We start from the raw sequence: 17992 nt of genomic DNA, 5'->3' as shown, positions 1-17992 counted from the left end.
AATTTTCAACCGTTTATCTTTGTTCAAACAATTTAACAAATCTACACACTTGTATCTTCAATAATATCTAAACGGAATTTCCATATCATTTAAACTTTCTTCAGAGTCACAGTTTTAGTTTCAAACCTTCATATTCTACAGTTTGTCCCATTGAAGCCGTCTGCCCATTCTGACACTTAAATGTCTTAAGACATCGTAACTTGGTCAAATTTTACCTTTGTTCAAACCCTTTAACAAATCTACACACGTGTATCTTCAATATTATCCAAACAGAATTTCGATATCATTTAAACTTCATTCAGAATCACAGTTTAAGTTTCATACCGGCTTCGTTTTCAGTTGGTCTCATTGATTTACGTTGACACTGGAGCGTGATGACGTTAGCAGTGCTTTGCGCTTTTCGTTCAACGGTCACTTTATTTGTTTCCAACCATTTACTTTTTCTTAAATGGTGTGCATGTTTACATTGTTTACTCCATTTAGACTTTTGAACTCTTGTTCAAATCCCTTCACTTGATTTAAGCCATTTAACATTTCTTTATGTCTTAGTCTATGTGGCTTTATTAAAAAATATTTCCAACCTCACTTTGTACTACAGCACTAGCTGCATTTTCTGCAGGAAATACATTTTCTAGTTATTAACTGCTATTTGCTTTAAACACCATTTTAAACGTATTGAAGTGGGGAAAGATGAGGGAAGCATTTATTGCAACAAATGTATACATCACAAAGAAGAAACAGATATTAAATGCATGGGCAGGACCATACACATGCTCTCAGTGAAGCATTCAGAGTTCACACACCCCTAACACACACACACACACGCACACACACACACACACACACACACACACACACACACACACACACACACACACACACACACACACACACACACACACACACACACACACACACACACACGTAACACACCCTAAGCAAATACATCATCATCATCTGTCATCCCACACCCAACCATATAATAAGGGGCAGGGTAATCACAGTTCCATATGAAATCCTGAGATGTGTGGCAGCATGCCTCACCCAAACGACCAGGGCGATAAAGAAAGATCTAAGACCACACTATAACTTTACCACAGCGCCATTAACCACATACAACTGCCCCTACATACTGTTCTGTCTCCGTGATAAGATGCAAGGGAGGTCAAAGGGTTTAGTATGTTTAGAGCATGTGAATGTCTTCCATTATCTTAGTTGGACTCATTGGGGATGTCCCTGGCCTTGGCAGTGTACACTCGCTGTTGCATTTGATTGTGTGGATTCATTGTAGTTGGGTCCTCATATTTGTTTTATTTCTTTGCATTAAGAAAATGATGCAAGATAGGGTAAATGGGGGGAGATATTAGGGTAGAGATGAAGATTCAAGCATACAGATAAATAAAGCGTGTGTGTGTGTGTGTGTGTGTGTGTGTGTGTGTGTGTGTGTGTGTGTGTGTGTGTGTGTGTGTGTGTGTGTGTGTGTGTGTGTGGGGGGGGGGGGGGGGGTAGTTGTTATGTATCCTAGTTTATTTCAAAAAGCGCTAGCTATTACAATCTAAGGGACACCATAATAATTTCGACGGTGTATCCGAGCATCCTGTTTGTCCGTTTCATTGCTTGTGTAACCGTTGGTCGAATAACACAAAGTATGACATGTAAAAGTATGTTTCTCCATTAGCTGTGAGATGACGTTTATTTTCTTTGTTAAATATAGACACAACGTTGCAGTCGGAAAAAGACATAACGACCATGACAATTATGGTTGACCGTTTTGACATCAGAATAAGTGCGTTACCTCATTTCCCCTTATCAAAAGGACATCGTCAGTTGTAGATCACGTTGACCTGTTAGTTGAAGCGTGTTTGGTCCTCCAGCGCCCCCCTGAGCTGAGACTTCAATCTGCCGTTAAAGTCCTCGGTTTTCTCTAGTTTTGTCTAATAAAAGCCTAGCTCACTCGGTTAAAACGGCAGGATAAATATTTGGATTATATTATACCCCATGTATTACTTTGGATTTGTGAAAAGGGGAAGGATAAGCTATTCCCAGTTGTCTCTGTGTTTTTTCAGTTTTACACTGTGGTTTGTGTAATTGTTTTAAAGACTTTGAGACTGAGTCAGAGCGCAGTGAATCATTTGTGCGTGATACAACAGTAATAAAGCCGTTTGGCACAAAAGCACAAACGCACAAATATACCTGCAAGGCCTTGATCTGTGAGAATCCAGTCTGAACATGTATTAACAGCCAAGAGGAGGAAAACACATGTTAATGCAAGATGTCTAAGCACACACAGCACTGATCCTGATCAGGCGTACAAACCCCTCAGATCTGAGGTTCTCTGGCTCTTGGACCACATCACTGGAAACTATTTCCAGAGTCTCAACCAGTTGTCACAGGCCTTTACACAGGCCGACATCCCCAACTCTTTGGTTACATTTGCAACAACAAATTCAAGATTCAAGATGTTTTTATTTACATATGCACAACAATTACAGAGCAGTCACTGGCAATTACATTCTTTAGTCTTGGGCTCCTCTAACAGTGCAATATAAGAGAAAGTAAAAGTATAAGAAAAACACAAGTAGCATGAGCATTAAACGAAGATGAGCCCGCTTGTAAATTATAATTTCATGCCATTTACCTTGTGAAATGCAAAGGTAAGATCCCATTGATATCTAAACAAAGAGCTGCATGAATGTTTTTAAATTGACCTAAAAAACACTTTGTCCATTTTGCAACCCCTCAAGTCAGTCTCCATCTTTGATGTCTTTTGTGACTAGATCCATTTGGCAGATTAAGACATTCCCAAAAAGCTGTTCAAGTGCATCTTTGTGATCCGTTTCTGATAATGTTAGGGTTTGAAATTGTGTGTTTTGGGAAACAGAATAACTTCACTTCATCTTGTTTTTAATACTTTGAAAGATATTGAAAGACACTGTCAGCATGCAAGATGTGTGACCAAGAGAATTTAGGTAATGGTTGATTAAATAGAATTCTATTTAATTCAAAAATGATATGAAATGCTTTGATGCAAAGGAGGTAAATTAGGCATGAAGTATGAAATGTGATTGGTTTATTTTCTTCAGAACATTATATGCTACTTTGCTTGACAGAAAAATTCTAATCAACTGATTTTCATTTCATCCATAGATTTTACAATATACAGTTATCTCCGTCGATAAAATGTACTCACAAGGCGCTAACAACCCTTGCATTTACAGCTAAGAGTAGATGAGCATTTTAACTTATACCAATGTAATAAAATATAAAAATAACATAAACAAAGCTTTACTTTGATCAACAAATCAAATAGGCTGTAACCTTTACAACTATTCATGAATTAGAGGCAAAGACACATAGCTAACCAGCAATATTAACATTAAGGTGGACGGCTACGTAATGATAGACATCTCCTCCCGCTCTCTACTTTCGGACAGCGTGGTCACAATGTTTCCCAGGTATCTGTGGAACGCTTGCCTCACCTCCTCAGGCTCGTCCTCCAGGTTGGAGTTGATGAGGGGCAGTCTGCTCAGATGGGCGGCTGCATTGGGAAAATAACGGGAGATGTCAGACCCCAGCGGATTGCTGTGTATACTATTCTCCAAAAGGTTTAGTACTCGACGACCCGTACTAGACCTTTCATCAATAATTCATGAGCCATGTAATTAGAGTCATGCTATTCACAGTATCTACAAGCATTTGGATGTTCATATACTCTTCGTATTCGTCCTCCTCTGCAAATAGCCCCTTGGAACAATAACAACAATGTCTGCAGAGAAATCGCACAGAATCCACCCTTGGATTCAGCTATACTATTCGTTCAGGGTGTCTCACGTTAAGCTATGGCGACCTGGATGCATCCAAAGAGTAAGAAAGGAAACTGCCTTATTAGTTATCAATATCACTACCCCCTGACATCCGCAACACCGACTCCATACCCCAGTTTTAATCAAAGCTCAAAACTCACCTTTTCAAATCTGCGTACCTGATCTTCCCTTCCCACATCACCACATCACCATCACCCATTGTCCACTTTAGTTGAACTGCTTTTATTTATATTGTTTCTTGTGTATCCGCTTCTGATTGTATATCTGTTTTTCTAATATACGGTATCCTTGAGAGCCATGAAAGGCGCCTTTTGGATCAAATTCATTATTATTATTATTATTATTAATGTTATTACTACTATCGTATTACCCAGAGGGAGGCGATCATCGCTGTCTCCACTGCCAGGCTTGTGGTGTGATATCAGCAGGCACTGGGCGTCCTGCAGGCCCTGGGGGGCGATGAACATGGCGTGCCATGTCTCGATCTCTTTCAGGTGGCTGGGGACGTCCGGGTTGAAGACGATCACCACACCGTTGGAGTCCTTCATTAACGCCGGCCAGCATGACTCAAATCTGTCCAGACAGAATGGTTATCGTCGGGCAAACTGTTAAACTGGGACACCTCAGACATGTCACGTGCGAAGCCTTTTGGGGTGCTTGCTCTTACTTGAAGTCCCCTGCGCAGTCCCACAGCTCCACATCACATGTTGATTTGTCACCGCTGCCTTGATTTTGGGATTCGAATTCCAGGATCCTTGAAACAACAGAATGTTAATAGCTGGGGACATGCTTGGCTTTCAAGACCCACTTTGTAATTCTCAGCTGTGTGATGTTGTGGCGGACAAGATATTGTGTTAAAATGACATCTCAGTGCACTCTCCCTATGGACTTTAGCAACTCTACCTGACTCCTTGTGTGGGACTGTATTCACCTCCCACCGTTTCCGTTGTGTCGGAGAGGAAATTTGCGAGGACCGTTTTCCCACTCTGAAATAATTGAAGGTCGAAGGTGAGAATGAAGAGAATGGAGAAAAGCCAATACATTGCTTCGCTTGTTATAGTGCCTAGAACATTTATATAAAGGATGGATGTCTACGAAGCAATGAAAACAGGCGACGAATCCGTGTACCTACCTCAGTGGGTCCAATGAGAAGGATTTTTGCTTTGAACATTGCAGGAAAATAACGCAAGAAGTGACAAGTAGCTCATAAATTAGCTTGCCTGCTTTGTTTTACAGCAAAGCGAACTAGTAGCTCGTTTTATATGCTTTACTCAATGCGAACAGGTGGTTACTTCTAACGCTATAGCTGTAGCTGTCCGGAAGCGAGCGACTATGAAAACATAGCAAGCTATGCTTAGCATTAGCATAGCATTCATTGCAAGCTTCAGTTGGTTTCTATGGTTTCCACGACCGACGCGTTAGCCATAGCCAATCGCAGGTAAGAGTCGCCCACGTGGCATGTAGGGAACCAATCAAGGCCCAGAAACTACGCTTGGTCCATCGGCGTTGGTTTGTTGACGTCTCCTGAAGACCAACCAATCCTTCTGATCTTGCAAGAAGAGATAAGTGAAAATGTCAAGCGTTGACAGGATTGCATAGTCGAAGGTAACTAATAAACAGCTCATTACGCGAACTTTTCAATATTGAGTTATGTATGGCACAAAATACTTACCACGTGGCATAAAATGTGCTAGTGTTAGTGCAATTAATGTTTTACACTAATTTACTGCATCTAATCTAGCTAATTATAGTCGCCTGCTTAATCCAGGACGTTCCACGCATGGCTGCTACGGGTTGCCAAGGAGCAATGCTATTGACTTACTTGACGACCCATACTAGACCTTTCATCAATAATATATGAAATGAGTAATGTACTAAGAGTCCTGTTATGCACAGTATCTACACGCATTTTGATGCAGATATGCTCTTCGTGCCGTCCGTAGCCCCCTTGAGCAATAACAAGGATGTCTGCAGACAATCGCACAGAATCCACCCTTGGTTTCAGCTCTACCAGGGATGATCTCACGTTATGCTATGGTGACCTGGAGGCATCTAAAGAGTCAGAAAGGAAGCTGCCTAAACACAGCAGTCCCTATAGGAGAACGCCAGTCGATGACAACTACTGGTAAAGTGATCAATAGAGAATACATCATGGAATCAATCATATCATCTGCAGAATACTTATTATTTTCAATTAAATCTTCTAATAACACTACCAAACTGAAGTTTTTCCCCACCCTTATTTAGTCTATTTAGTAGAGTAGATTTTGCTGAACGAGACCAGAGTCAGCTGATGAAAACGTTGCTGGAGGCTGAAGCAGCAGCCAACAATGCCGCCGTACAACTTGTGTCTTTCAAAGACACCATGGATGATGAATTTGAGGCATGTTTTCTATTCGTTTTTTTACTGCTGCAGACAAACCCCAAAATATATATACCGTATGTAGAGCCAAGCATTTGCTGACTATTTATATTTCACTATTTGAATATCTTCATAGATTTCTTTATTCTCCATTCCGGTTTAGGAATCCCATCTGTCTGTCACCGACACGCGGCAGGTTTCCAGGCAGCGAGGCCTTTTGCTGGAAAAGTTGGAGGCCTTTAAAAGAATAAATAGATCAGTTCGACAAAAACTGAAGAGGCTTCAGGAAGCAGAGGTGTGCTGCAGGGCCTTTCCTCAATGTAGGGGCATTGCTTGGAGGATTGTACCCTACCAGTCCAATCTATAGCTCATTTGCATTTGTGTATTTTTTTTATTTTTTTAGGCTGATCGACTCGCTATAGACAAGCAGATTGACATCTTGCTGAATAAGATAACACAGGCTGAGAGTGACAATGTGGTGAGTATTGGGCCACTTTTGTAAATAGAATTAAAAGGCCTCTCTACCACATACTTCAGCAACGATAGCAATCAGTTGTGATGTGTGAGTTCAGCGGTTGGTTGAAATGCTTCAAGGGCAAAGCCAGTACAAATCTTTGTCGGACTCGGATCGGTAAATGGCAGATGCTGGCTAACCTTGTGCTGAGTAGACTTTTTTAAGTTGTCTCAAAGAACCCTCAACTCTGTACTGTACATTCTTCTGCAGAATCCGTCTTTACAATTATTATTATCAATCATCCGGTTTTTTTCTTCCTAAAAGTTCTTCTTCAAACATTGAATCTCTGACAGATTGTGTAACGCAAAGGCATCGCCGTGCAAGTACTCTATATATTTGTCCAATTATAATGCAAGATATGAGTTGCTCTTCAAAAAGTGCTTGCATTTGTCCTCTTCTCCACTAGAATTTGAAGAGAGACTTGAACAACACAGAGAACCAACTTGGTGAACTGATGTCTCTACGGAGGAAAGAACAGGTACTTTAGCATATAGGGTATATCGGAAGTAAATAAGTTAAGTTTTTATAAAGCACCTGTTCAGAGCAATTGTCCAAAAGTGCTCCACCGGTCAACATAACGATAGAAATAATAGATGCAGTACATATACATTTCACAGCACAAGGTTAAAACAAGGAACAACGCCTGCCAATGCACACAATGTCTTTGATTGGATTTTCAAATAAAATGTAACCGCTGTCTTAATTGACAACAGTTTGCAAATCAAAGGAAACTGTAAACTCTACATAGACACATATACAGATATTTGTAATAACCTATCAATGTGCTTCTTGATATCCCAGGAGAGCACAGAGACTGCGCTTCAGGCCGGTAGGACGGTGGAGACCACCCGGGCTCGCCTGCAGGGCCAGCTGCACCTCAAAGAGGCGGAGAACAACCGTCTGACCGCCCAACTGAGGGTGAGCCCTCCCCTGTGGGCCCCCCACTAATGGTGCACTATCGAGGGCCAGCGGCGCCAGCTCAGGTCGGCTTGTTGCTGGTTTGATCCCCATCCATAACAGCGATCAGTGTCCGGCACACTATTCATATTGAGTCATTTAGCAGATGCATTTATCCACAACATGTAAGTGAGGAGCAGGAAGGGTATCGCTAGGTCATGCTGGGATGGTTTGACTGAGAAGATGGGGCATCGAGCTCCCTACCTTTTCGCCTGGGGGTCGAGCATCCAGGCACGACCCTGCATACTATCCTGCGTTCTAAAGCAGTGTGTGTTTATAGCTCCTTTGCGCTTCGTGAGTACAGTACGTCAGTGTGTCCCACTGTGGAATGTCTTGACCGGTGTTGGTTTTAGGCGCTGGAGAGAACGCTGACAGAGCAGAAGATGCAGATGGAGGACCTGAAGGCGGCCATCACTGCTCAGTCTGTCAAGATGGCGCAGGACAAGGAAGCCCTCATAAAGGCCACGCACGCCCAGAAACAGAGAGCCAAGAGGTTCGAGGCGGCCGTCGACAAATGCTACGCTCAGCTCAAAGAGAAGGTACGCTGAAAAGAGTGCTTTTAAATCTGTGTATTTCTTCCCGTCTCTTTTTCCGACTAAGTTCCTCACTCTGAATATAATTACTCTAATTTATTGGTTATGTTCCCCAATAAAACGATTTATTCCGCGGCTTTCAGGAAATCGAGCTGGCCAGAGCTCTTTCTGAGAGAGACTCATGGAGGTTACAACAGGAACAGCAGTCTGAGGATCAGCATGGGCTGGTCAGTCAGATAGAACTATTAAAATGGTGGGTGATGTGGTCACACATAGTGTGTCTGTCTGTGTATAAATTGTATTTTCCAATGTCAAATGGAATGAAGGAATTGTATTGATGGTATATCGATGGAGGCAGTCACAAGCAATGCTAACATGGTTTAAAATGTGTTTCTCTGATGCAGCCATACCACTGATTTGACCGCTAGGCTCCAGAGAGAGAGGGATGAACTCACGACAGCTAACCTTACAGCCATGGAGAGAGTTGAGAGACTGTCAGTGGAAAACCGAGCACTTAACAGTGACAACGCAAGGATAAAGGTATAGTTTCCAACCCTTTTTGCTCTAGTCATAGGCAGAGCCGGACAGTAACGGAGTACATTTACTTGAGTACAGTACTTAAGTACAATTTTGAGGGATCTGTACTTTACTCGAGCATCATTTTTGGGGAGTACTCATGACTTTACTCAAGTAAATTTGAGAGACAAATATTGTACTCTTTACTCCGCTACATTTCTATCCATAACCGTGAGTACCCGTTACTTCTTCTAAACAATAAAAAATAAAAGGAGAAAAGAAAAATCTCGGAAACCCTAAATTTGTTGTTTCCCTCTCAAATGTGATTGGATTGTGTGTTGGACAGATTAGGACAGCCTTCAGCAATAAGCAATCTGCAATCACCTTCGCTTTCCACCAAAGTCAACTCCATCGTCAGATTTAGATGAGAGATTATTGTTTATTTGATTGATGAAAAAACAGAGAAACTCACACATACATACAATTGTTAGCTGAATTTTCTTTTCTGATATTACATATTTATGTAAGCTGAGCAATTGTTTTTATGTTCTTGAGTAAACTGTTATACTGTATACTATTGTGCTATTGCCTTGGGGGCAAGTGAGAAATGTTAAATAAAGCAACATGGTAAAAAGATGAAAATGACTTGATTTTACTTTAAATTCCTTTTACATTCTCCAAGGTATTAACATTTTTCATAACTCCATGTAGGACGTTTCTTTACATAAATGTAAGCACTGTGGCAGTAGTAATGCAATATTTAGAAAATGTACTCTTGTACTCTTGATACTCAAGTACTTTTAAAAACAAGTACTTCAGTACTTTTACTTAAGTAGACATCTGAGTGTGGTACTTTTACTTGTACTTGAGTCAAATTTAGCAAGGGGTATCTGTACTTTTACTCAAGTAAGGAAGCTGTGTACTCTGTCCGCCTCTGGTCATAGGACATAAAATATACAAGTGTATATTTTAAATAATTACGTCACTACTGCCATTAATGTTAGAGGAAATATCGACCTTCTTTGGAAAACAAATTATTTTTGTGACACTAACTACTTGACCACATGGTTGGTTATCTAGTTGAATTGATGTTATTACTTTTGAAGCTATTTCCCAATGATGATAGCATTGACCTGGTTTAATTGTATTGAAATTAATGTCATTAACCATGGGTAAGGGTTGTGATTTCAGGAGTCGATATCTGTGTGCGAGCAGCAGCTGGCCCAGTGTGAGGCTGCCCAGACAGAGCAGAGTCTGCTCTCTGAGGAGAGGCAGCACCAGACACAACGACACCAAAGCCAGGCACTCCAATTTATTTATTTTATCTATGCTATGTAGAATTTTTTATCTATTTACAATTTAACGGAAAACAACTTGTGATGTGGGGCTTATTCTCTAGGTGGCAGCATTACAAACCGAGGTTGATGATCTTAGGATAAAGTATCAGAGCCTGGTCAGAGAGACGGAGGGCGAACGAGGTAGAAAGGATGAAGAAGTTGAAAAGGTAACCGCAAAGTCCCTACATACACCAATTGTTCACAATATTAGTACTATTTATTATATACTTATTTCAGTAGTTCTTAATTTTTTATAATTTTTTGCGTTTCTCAATAGTATTTTCTTTGATTTGTGAGTATTTAACCCCAATAGGTACAGCTTCTTGCTGCTAACCAGATATTGTCGCCCTTGTTTGCCCTTTTTCTTGACCGATTACACACAGTTTTACATAATGTAACATATGCAGCCTGCCAGGGCCCTTCCACACCAAATTCATAACGCTCCCCAAACAAATTCTCCAACCATCCCTACGGACCCCCCAGCGATCGTCTATTGGGTCTGAGGACGGATCACGCTGTCAGAATAACCTCAAGCTCACCATCCGGGTTTGCACATTCATTAATCATGTGTCCTACCCCCTGGCTTTTCCCTTCTCCCCCCCCCCCCCCCCCCCCCCCCCCCCCCCCACACACACACACACACACACCCACACACACGTCTCCTGCCGCTGTCCTGGTGGTGTGGACTGCAGGCGAGGAGGGGGCTGCTGAGGCGGGTGCAGGAGCTGGAGGTTTACCCTGAGTTACTGGAGGCCGCCGATCAGAGCCTCTCCAAGAGCCAGGAGACCCTGGGGCGCTCCCAGAAGAGAAGCGCAGAGAAGTCAGAGTCCGTTAGGCTACTGCAGGTTCAGGTGTGCATTGTTGTACAGCAGTAGCATCACTAGCATGTGACTAGAAGGAGGAGGAACTGGCGAGTATGTGTAATAAATGGCCAGTGTGCTGTCTCTGACCAGCAGGGGGCAGCAGAGTGACACTATGGCCTGTAGCCTCAGTCTCTCAGTAGCTAGCTCCTGGTTTGCTGTTTCTGCTGTGGTTTGCTATGATGTTTTTTAGATGTTTCTTCCCAGTGTGGTGATAGGGAATCAAAAGTGTGCTCAATGTGTCAAACCCCTTGTAGGCAAACTCCAACATAGTGACTGTTATTGGCCGTGTTCTGTTTGCAGTGTTGTGGTTGACCGATCACTGTGTTTGCACGTGACTTGTGATCCATCCATACGATCAATAATAATAAATAATTTCCACCAAATTTTTCATTCTTTAACAGCTGGACAGTCAAAGCGAGCGACTGAAAACTTCTGGAGACATGAGGAACTCCATTCAGGAAGCAAACGCTCTGCTTGAAGAACAAATTACCTCTCTTGAAAAGTAAGACATCTCATCATCTCTATTATTCCAATTATAGCCATCTAGATTTGATTTGAATTTTAGAAACAGATTAAGCTTTCTCTGTGTGCGTGCGTGTGCGTGTGTGTGTGTGTGTGTGTGTGTGTGTGTGTGTGTTTGTGTGTGTGTGTGTATGTCTGTATGTGGACGTTTATGTATTTGTCTGTGTGTGTGTGTGCGTGTCTGTCTCTGTCCATGTGTGTGTTTGTGTGTGTATATGTCTGTATGTGGACGTTTATGTATTTGTGTGTGTGTGTGTGTTTTTTGTGCGTGTATGTCTGTATGTGGACGTTTATGTATTTGTGTGCGCGTGTGTGTGTCTGTCTCTGTCCATGTGTGTGTGTGTGCGCGTGCGTTTGTGTGTGTGTGTGTGTCTGTCCCTGTCCATGTGTGTGTGTGTGCAGGGAGATGGAGGTACAGCACCAGGAGAACGTGGGTCTGGTGCGGCAGCTGGCAGGTCAGGACGAGGCTCTGAGCTACGGCAGCAGGCAGCTGGATCAGCGCTCTGCAGAGTGCCACGCCCTCAGCACACAGCTGGAGGCCGCCATGTCCCACGTCTCACAACAGGTTGGGCCTCTGAACGTGTTGAGACGTTAAAAAGCGTTGGAATATTAGGCAATCTCTCTATAGATTCAGGTTTGATCCCCACGGTTTGTATGCTCTTATCGAAAGCGGCTTACATTGAATTCAGGTGCATGGGGTTAATGAGGAGCCAGGTGGGCATGCCCCTTCCTCATGGATGCCTACAAGTAGACTGCAGACGTTGGGATTCAAACCAAGAAGAGCTGGGAGTCAAACCCCTAACCACTAGACTATCCTGCCCCAGTCTCCTCAAAGTCAGTAATAGTACCTTCCTAGTGGGATAGAGTACAAAGGTCAAAAGTCAAAGGTTTTTTTATTCGCTATTTGTGCAAAAACAGTCTAAACACATAGACTGTCTGGAAATCATATATGTATATTTTAAATATACGTCTCCCCATCCCACCTCTTTGGCCAGGTCAGCCATGTGAAGGGAAAGGCTGTGAGCAGAGAGGATGCTCTTCAGACCAAGATCAAGGAGCTGGAGGCTGAGAAGGGCCGGAGGGACTCAGAGTTAAAGCTCCTTCGACAGAGCATGCTCTCTGTGAGTAAACCACCTCTGCACTAAGATATTATGGTGCTGTTTAAGAGATACTTAAACGTCTTTGACTCAGTCTCCAAATAAGTATGACTCCTCAAAGAATCAGTTTTATGTGTGATGAAGTGATTTATATTATTGTGTCTTTATTCCTTCTTGCAGACTGAGAACAAGTTTGAAGTGCGTCTGAAAGACCTTCAGCGGAGTCTGGACCAATCAGAGAGCCACAAACAAAGCATTCAGAGCTATGTGGATTTCCTGAAAAACTCTTACGCCACAATGTTTGATGAAGGAGTTCAGCTGTCGAGCTATCATTCATACTTTCTTAAGTAACATAAGCTTTCTTTCAGGATGAAACAATTTGTGCAAAGACAAACAAACAAAGTAATTTGGTGTTTTGATTATTGTGACAAATCCCATTGTTTCTCAACTGACAGGGGGAGTGCAAGTACTCTTTATTCTATTTATTGGAGTTTAAGCAGACATTCCACATAGTAATTGTCTTTGTTCTTTGTCTTCGCTGTGTTTTTTTATCAAAAGGGCACGAGGGAAGACATGTGATCCTAAAATATGTTGAGCCTGTTTTGGTTCTTTCCCCCTAGGCAAAAACATGTGTTTTCTATGATATGCAACACTAGGAAGACATCATCACCTGGCTGGTTTCAGTCTGTATATATATATACAATAAAGCTCTGTGTATGCATTATGTTCATCCCCCGTCTCTCACACCTGGCCTACCAGTAAAGCTTTACATCTAATAGAACAATGCGATGCTTGTTTCTGAGTCTTGTGCTTATGTAGAAAGGTTCCTCTTTATCTGGTTGAGTACCAGTATCCACTGTGTAAATATCAAATCACACAAGCTTGCCCTGCTTGCGTTGGCAAGAAAGTCTCATACCTCTTACATAAGATGAGCTTTACACAGCGGATGACAATATCAAAACTGAAGTCCCAGAGAAAATTGTTGCATCCCTAGTGGTCCTGCATATCAGCTATTCTTTATGAGCCATTGCTGTATGACAAAACTTTTTGTTTGTTTGTCATTAGCAAGGCAAGACACAAAATATGTATGCATCAACTAATTAAATTATGTCTGTGAATGTGCTGGTTAATGTTGAATGCTGGCAAAGGGAAAATGATCAATCACAATCAGAATGGCAGTTGGGTTAACTTTTACAAGACTTCTGTTCTGTGGGATGTTTACTAAGGCTGGCTTTTGCTTCCATCTTTGTTCGATTATCAAAGGCACCAAAAAGACTTGTGTTCTCTTTGACGTAGTCTCATACCAAACGCTTGTATGCCCCGGAGAAAGCAACAGCCCTCTCCATGTTTATTGTGCATTCCCGTCGAGGGCATGGGAATCCTTTCATTCTCTGTGCGTACGCCCCACTGGCCTGGCTCTTCTTCTGCGCTTGTTCTTGGCCTTTGAAGTTCTGTCTGATTACACCCTCGGAATCAGTTTGATCCTCCGCCGTTTTGTTGGGTTTAATGATGGTTTAATAGTATTAATGGCTAGGGGACCCATCCTGTACCTTGGGTCATTATGGATTTGTGTGGTCGCCCACATCCATTTAAGACAAGATAATACTTTATTTATCCAGAGGGAGATTTTTGTGCAGCAGTTGCAATACAAAGTAGGAATGGAACAAATATAAAGAGTGCAAAATAAACAAATAAACAATCCAAGAGTTAAATAGTCAGTAAGGTGCAATAACCATACTTACAGCTGGAAATGTGACCGGTTTCTGTTGTAGGAGGCCTTCAAGTTAGGCCTATCGGTGTCTTCTTTCCCTTTCTACTATATTGTCTTATGTATGTCTTATGCATGTAGGGTTTTATATCACTGAATAAGAATGGGCATATTGTCCGAATATGATAGAAACAAACAGACAAATGCAACATTAATGCAAAATTCATTGCATATCGTCAGTGCAAAATATGCCAATTGTGATATATTTGATGCATACATTATGTATGAAACATATTGCGATAACTACACATTTAGCAATGCCCTGAGCCATAATACATGTGATATGTTGGTTTGTTGGTTTGACTTAAAAAAAAAATACAGAGACATTGAATACTACAAAGCTTCCCAATGAAGCAGATCATCAAGCTCCAATAATATGAAGCAAATCCAAAGTCCTCAGCAGGAGAAGTCTGCCTCGTCTCAACTGCCCCCCCCCCCCTCAAACCTCATGAACCAATCAATCAGTGGACGGCGTTGCCGTGTCTGGGGGACACCCGTGGTCCGTAGCTGCCGTCGCTGGTGCAGTCAGGCTCACACTTGCAGGCCTGGATCATCATGACGTTGTAGCTGAAGGTCCTCCCGTCCTCGCAGCCAAAGCGCACGGCCACTGTCTGGGTCCGGTTGGGACGGCAGCACAGACCGTCGGAGCAGGTCCCACAGAACCTGAGCTGGAACTTCTTGAAGCTACCGCAGCCCATGTGGGACAACTTCACCGGTCGGCCGGCGGCCTTCTCGGTGGGATTGCATTTCCCAGACGCCTGTTGTTGGGGGAGAAAAAGAAAGTAAATAAACTCACAGGAGGGACAACTGAAGACCTAAAGCTAAAAACATTTCCGCAGTTGTATATATGTAAAATAGGACACATGTGTGCATACTTTTGGGCTGGGGAATGCAGTTTTGGTGCATGGGCGAACTTCACACATCCGAGTCTCCCTGGTCAGCTTGCACCGGCTGTTACTGTTGGACAGCCGGGCGGAGACCCCCATGCCACAGGACGTAGAGCAGGGGGACCAGGGGTTGCTCTGGGCCAGGCACCTCCCGGGTCCCGACATGAGCATGGGGCCGTCAGGTTCCGTCGTTGAAGCTGTGAGTAGAAGGTTGGAAATGAGAGCCAATGAAAATCGGTCCAATGAAAACCGAAATCATTCTCATCATATAAAGATGACCAGTTTTTTAAGTTTATGAAGTAATTGTCTACAGTACCTATCTCAACCTACCCGCAAAGGAGCTGTATCCATCGCTAACGAGAGCCAGCTCATCCTTGGCGTCCGAGAAATGTCCCGACTTAAGTGTCTCCCCAGGGCCGGGCTCTTCGATCAGAGGTCTCCATCTCTTTCCTCCCTCATCCGAACAGACCAGCTGCTCACAGCAACGCCCGGGGGATTTCACCAACCGGTGCTTCTCACACCCCGGTTTGGACAGCGCCACTTTGTGGGGGCACAGGGAGATGCATGCCACAGCAGCGTCCATACAGGTGCACTGGTGTCTGCAGTTTGGTCGAAAGCTCTCCCCGTTCTGGTAGATCCTGTTGTTGTACTCGCAGGATCTTCCTTCTGATTTGGCTGTGGACAGTCATAGAAGAACCAACCGTTTACATGAGGAGTCAGAGAAACCAAAAGGCACAATCCAGGAGGCAGGCCAAATGACACAGCAGGATCAAATCAAGGACGACGTCACCACATGTGTAGTTGGTGAGATCATGGTTAAAAGTGATGGACTGTGTGTTTCTTTCAACTGTATACTTTTAGTCACTTTTTCACTGCAGCCATCAGTTTATTCAAAGTTAGAATCTAAATGATAAAACCCTATAAGCCACAGATCAATCAATCCAGGAATTTCAACCCTAACCCATCCCTCTCAATGAAATGATCTGTTTGAACCCCAAGAAAACAAATCTTGTAACCAAACTGTCGGTTACAATTAGATGGTTTGAATGTATAAAATCAAACACGGTCAGGATATTCACAATGGAGTCACATGCATATACCCCTGCAGATGCCGTATGCTGCTCCGTGACCTGCTCCAAAGTTGCATTTCAGCCCCTTGGTGCGGTCGCAGGGCTGCATCCGGCCGCAGTCCTCATTGAGCTGCCGACCGCACGCCATACAGCAGCCGCAGTCGTCCGCCGCCAAAGACACTCCTGCTGCGCACCGCGGGGCTGCGGCGCTGCACCTGCACTCCCTGGGGCACGGGGACGCCTGCAGTACGGCATCAGGAGAGGGACATTGAGGTTTATGTTTAATATACACTTTCAAAGCAATGAGTGAATCATGCATGATTGATTTGATGATTGTAAGACTTACAAAAAAATAATGGAAAGAATAGAGAAATGCAAATGATACGCAATAGGCCTACTTTTTGAACTGAAATGACAAATAACTAAAATATTACTAAAATAACGACTAAAATACAATATTACCTAAAGAAAAGCAATGTGCTCCTGGAAGAGCAAGACTACACAGGTGTCAAAAGTCATCATTATGTTATTTAAAAAACCAAACCATACCAAACCAGAAATGTGTTGAGAATGAAAAACGGCCTCACCAACTTCAACATCCCACATACGATCAGAGCCGCGGAAAACACCCACATCTTCCCCAAGAGAGAGCCTTGTGTTCAACAAGCCAACTCTACGCTGCAGCGACGGCCTATCTCTCTGTCTCTCTCTCTCTCTCTGCCTGTATAGTCCCGAGCGGCCCACGAATCACGTTATATACACACACACACACGGAGCAGATGTGACGTGTGTGTGAGCTGAAGAGGTGTTCTACAACTATGCCAAGAATGCTTTGCAGCATGTCCTCCCATAAGGCAACCCCCTTACCACCCCCCCCCCCCACCACTACCACTCAACCCATCCCAGAACCCCCTGTCCCACTTCCAACTTTCCCTCTGTTTCTCTTTTTATTGTTCATTTACTTTTATTGTTCACTTTTCTTTTTATTTAGCCTTTTATAATGCAGCCAACCCATGTAAATTAATACTTTTATATTGTTGCAGGTATACTTTCTGCCAACTTGTAAACTTGAAATGGACGTTCTATGTAATCATTAGTAAGCCTTTTTTTATGTATTGCCTTGATGATTGTTGCATAGACATTCTATGGTTAGAGATATAACAAATGATTCTTTTTGTGAAACATATTGCATCTTTAATACATTTCATAGCCTGCCGATTTGATATTTTCTCTAAATTATAAGTTCAACAATGACTTCATCATTCCTGTTGAATGAGATCATCTAAAGGGGGATTCCACATCAGTTCTTGGATAAATATTGAAAGAAAAGGCACATATTTCTTTGACCTGCATTCATTCTTGAAGTGTTATCCAACTCTCTGTTTAGGCTGGTTCACATTGTCTGTGGTCAATGTTTTAACTTTCAACGATAAAGGTGAAGCTGATGTTAGTTTAAACAATTCACAGGTACATTCCTGTCCATCATCTACTGGGGTGTGGCCAAAGCAGAGTTTATTTAACCTTGACATTTCCAAACAAGAGCCTTTGAGAATGTTTGAACATCCGCAATTATTTTTTCCATATTTACAACCAATGAGGAACACAATAAGAAATGTTATTTGCTAAATAAACATGCCATTTGATGCAACATTACATTCCCAATCGGCATGGTTTGTTTATTGGCAAGAGCCACAAGGATGAAGTCAGTTATTTGTTTCAACCATGTGAAAGTGTAATTCACT

The 17992-nt window shown here is 42.7% G+C and overlaps 3 protein-coding genes across 8 annotated transcripts; 1 reads left to right on the top strand and 2 right to left on the bottom strand.

The window, feature by feature from the left end:
• Nucleotides 1–3053: 3053 nt before the first annotated feature.
• Nucleotides 3054–5231, bottom strand: ift22 (intraflagellar transport 22 homolog (Chlamydomonas)). Its single transcript, XM_030362940.1, has 5 exons — nt 4957–5231; nt 4728–4810; nt 4492–4578; nt 4195–4397; nt 3054–3538 (listed from the first exon to the last, which is right to left on the bottom strand). The coding sequence occupies exons 1-5, from the start codon at nt 4993–4995 to the stop codon at nt 3390–3392; spliced, it is 561 nt and encodes a 186-aa protein (XP_030218800.1). The 5' UTR covers nt 4996–5231; the 3' UTR covers nt 3054–3389.
• Nucleotides 5232–5296: 65 nt separating this feature from the next.
• Nucleotides 5297–13312, top strand: LOC115548349 (outer dense fiber protein 2). 6 transcript variants are annotated; one of them, XM_030362901.1, is made up of 17 exons: nt 5297–5429; nt 5768–5949; nt 6072–6207; nt 6350–6481; nt 6590–6664; nt 7107–7178; nt 7502–7618; nt 8011–8196; nt 8334–8443; nt 8595–8730; nt 9898–10008; nt 10106–10210; nt 10736–10894; nt 11308–11408; nt 11831–11993; nt 12118–12262; nt 12424–12524. In XM_030362901.1, exons 2-16 carry the CDS (start codon nt 5789–5791, stop codon nt 12235–12237), a joined length of 1884 nt encoding a protein of 627 aa, XP_030218761.1. In that variant the 5' UTR covers nt 5297–5429; nt 5768–5788; the 3' UTR covers nt 12238–12262; nt 12424–12524. The 6 variants fall into 6 exon arrangements, with proteins under 6 accessions (XP_030218761.1, XP_030218759.1, XP_030218757.1 ...); XM_030362899.1 differs by lacking the exon at nt 12118–12262 and adding an exon at nt 12706–13312 and having other exon boundaries at nt 5311–5429; nt 6081–6207; nt 12424–12549; XM_030362897.1 differs by lacking the exon at nt 12118–12262 and adding an exon at nt 12706–13312 and having other exon boundaries at nt 5311–5429; nt 12424–12549.
• A 690-nt stretch (nt 13313–14002) lies between these two features.
• On the bottom strand, nt 14003–17111 carry LOC115548360 (CCN family member 1). The gene is made up of 5 exons (XM_030362924.1): nt 16838–17111; nt 16281–16491; nt 15511–15855; nt 15169–15377; nt 14003–15051 (listed from the first exon to the last, which is right to left on the bottom strand). Exons 1-5 carry the CDS (start codon nt 16883–16885, stop codon nt 14755–14757), a joined length of 1110 nt encoding a protein of 369 aa, XP_030218784.1. The 5' UTR covers nt 16886–17111; the 3' UTR covers nt 14003–14754.
• Between the last annotated feature and the right edge of the window lie 881 nt (nt 17112–17992).

The sequence above is a fragment of the Gadus morhua genome, chromosome 8 (genome assembly GCF_902167405.1).
Source record: "Gadus morhua chromosome 8, gadMor3.0, whole genome shotgun sequence".
NCBI classification, from domain to species: domain Eukaryota; kingdom Metazoa; phylum Chordata; class Actinopteri; order Gadiformes; family Gadidae; genus Gadus; species Gadus morhua.
Note: the sequence above shows the minus strand (reverse complement) of the source record. Positions and strands in the feature narration are given on the sequence as shown.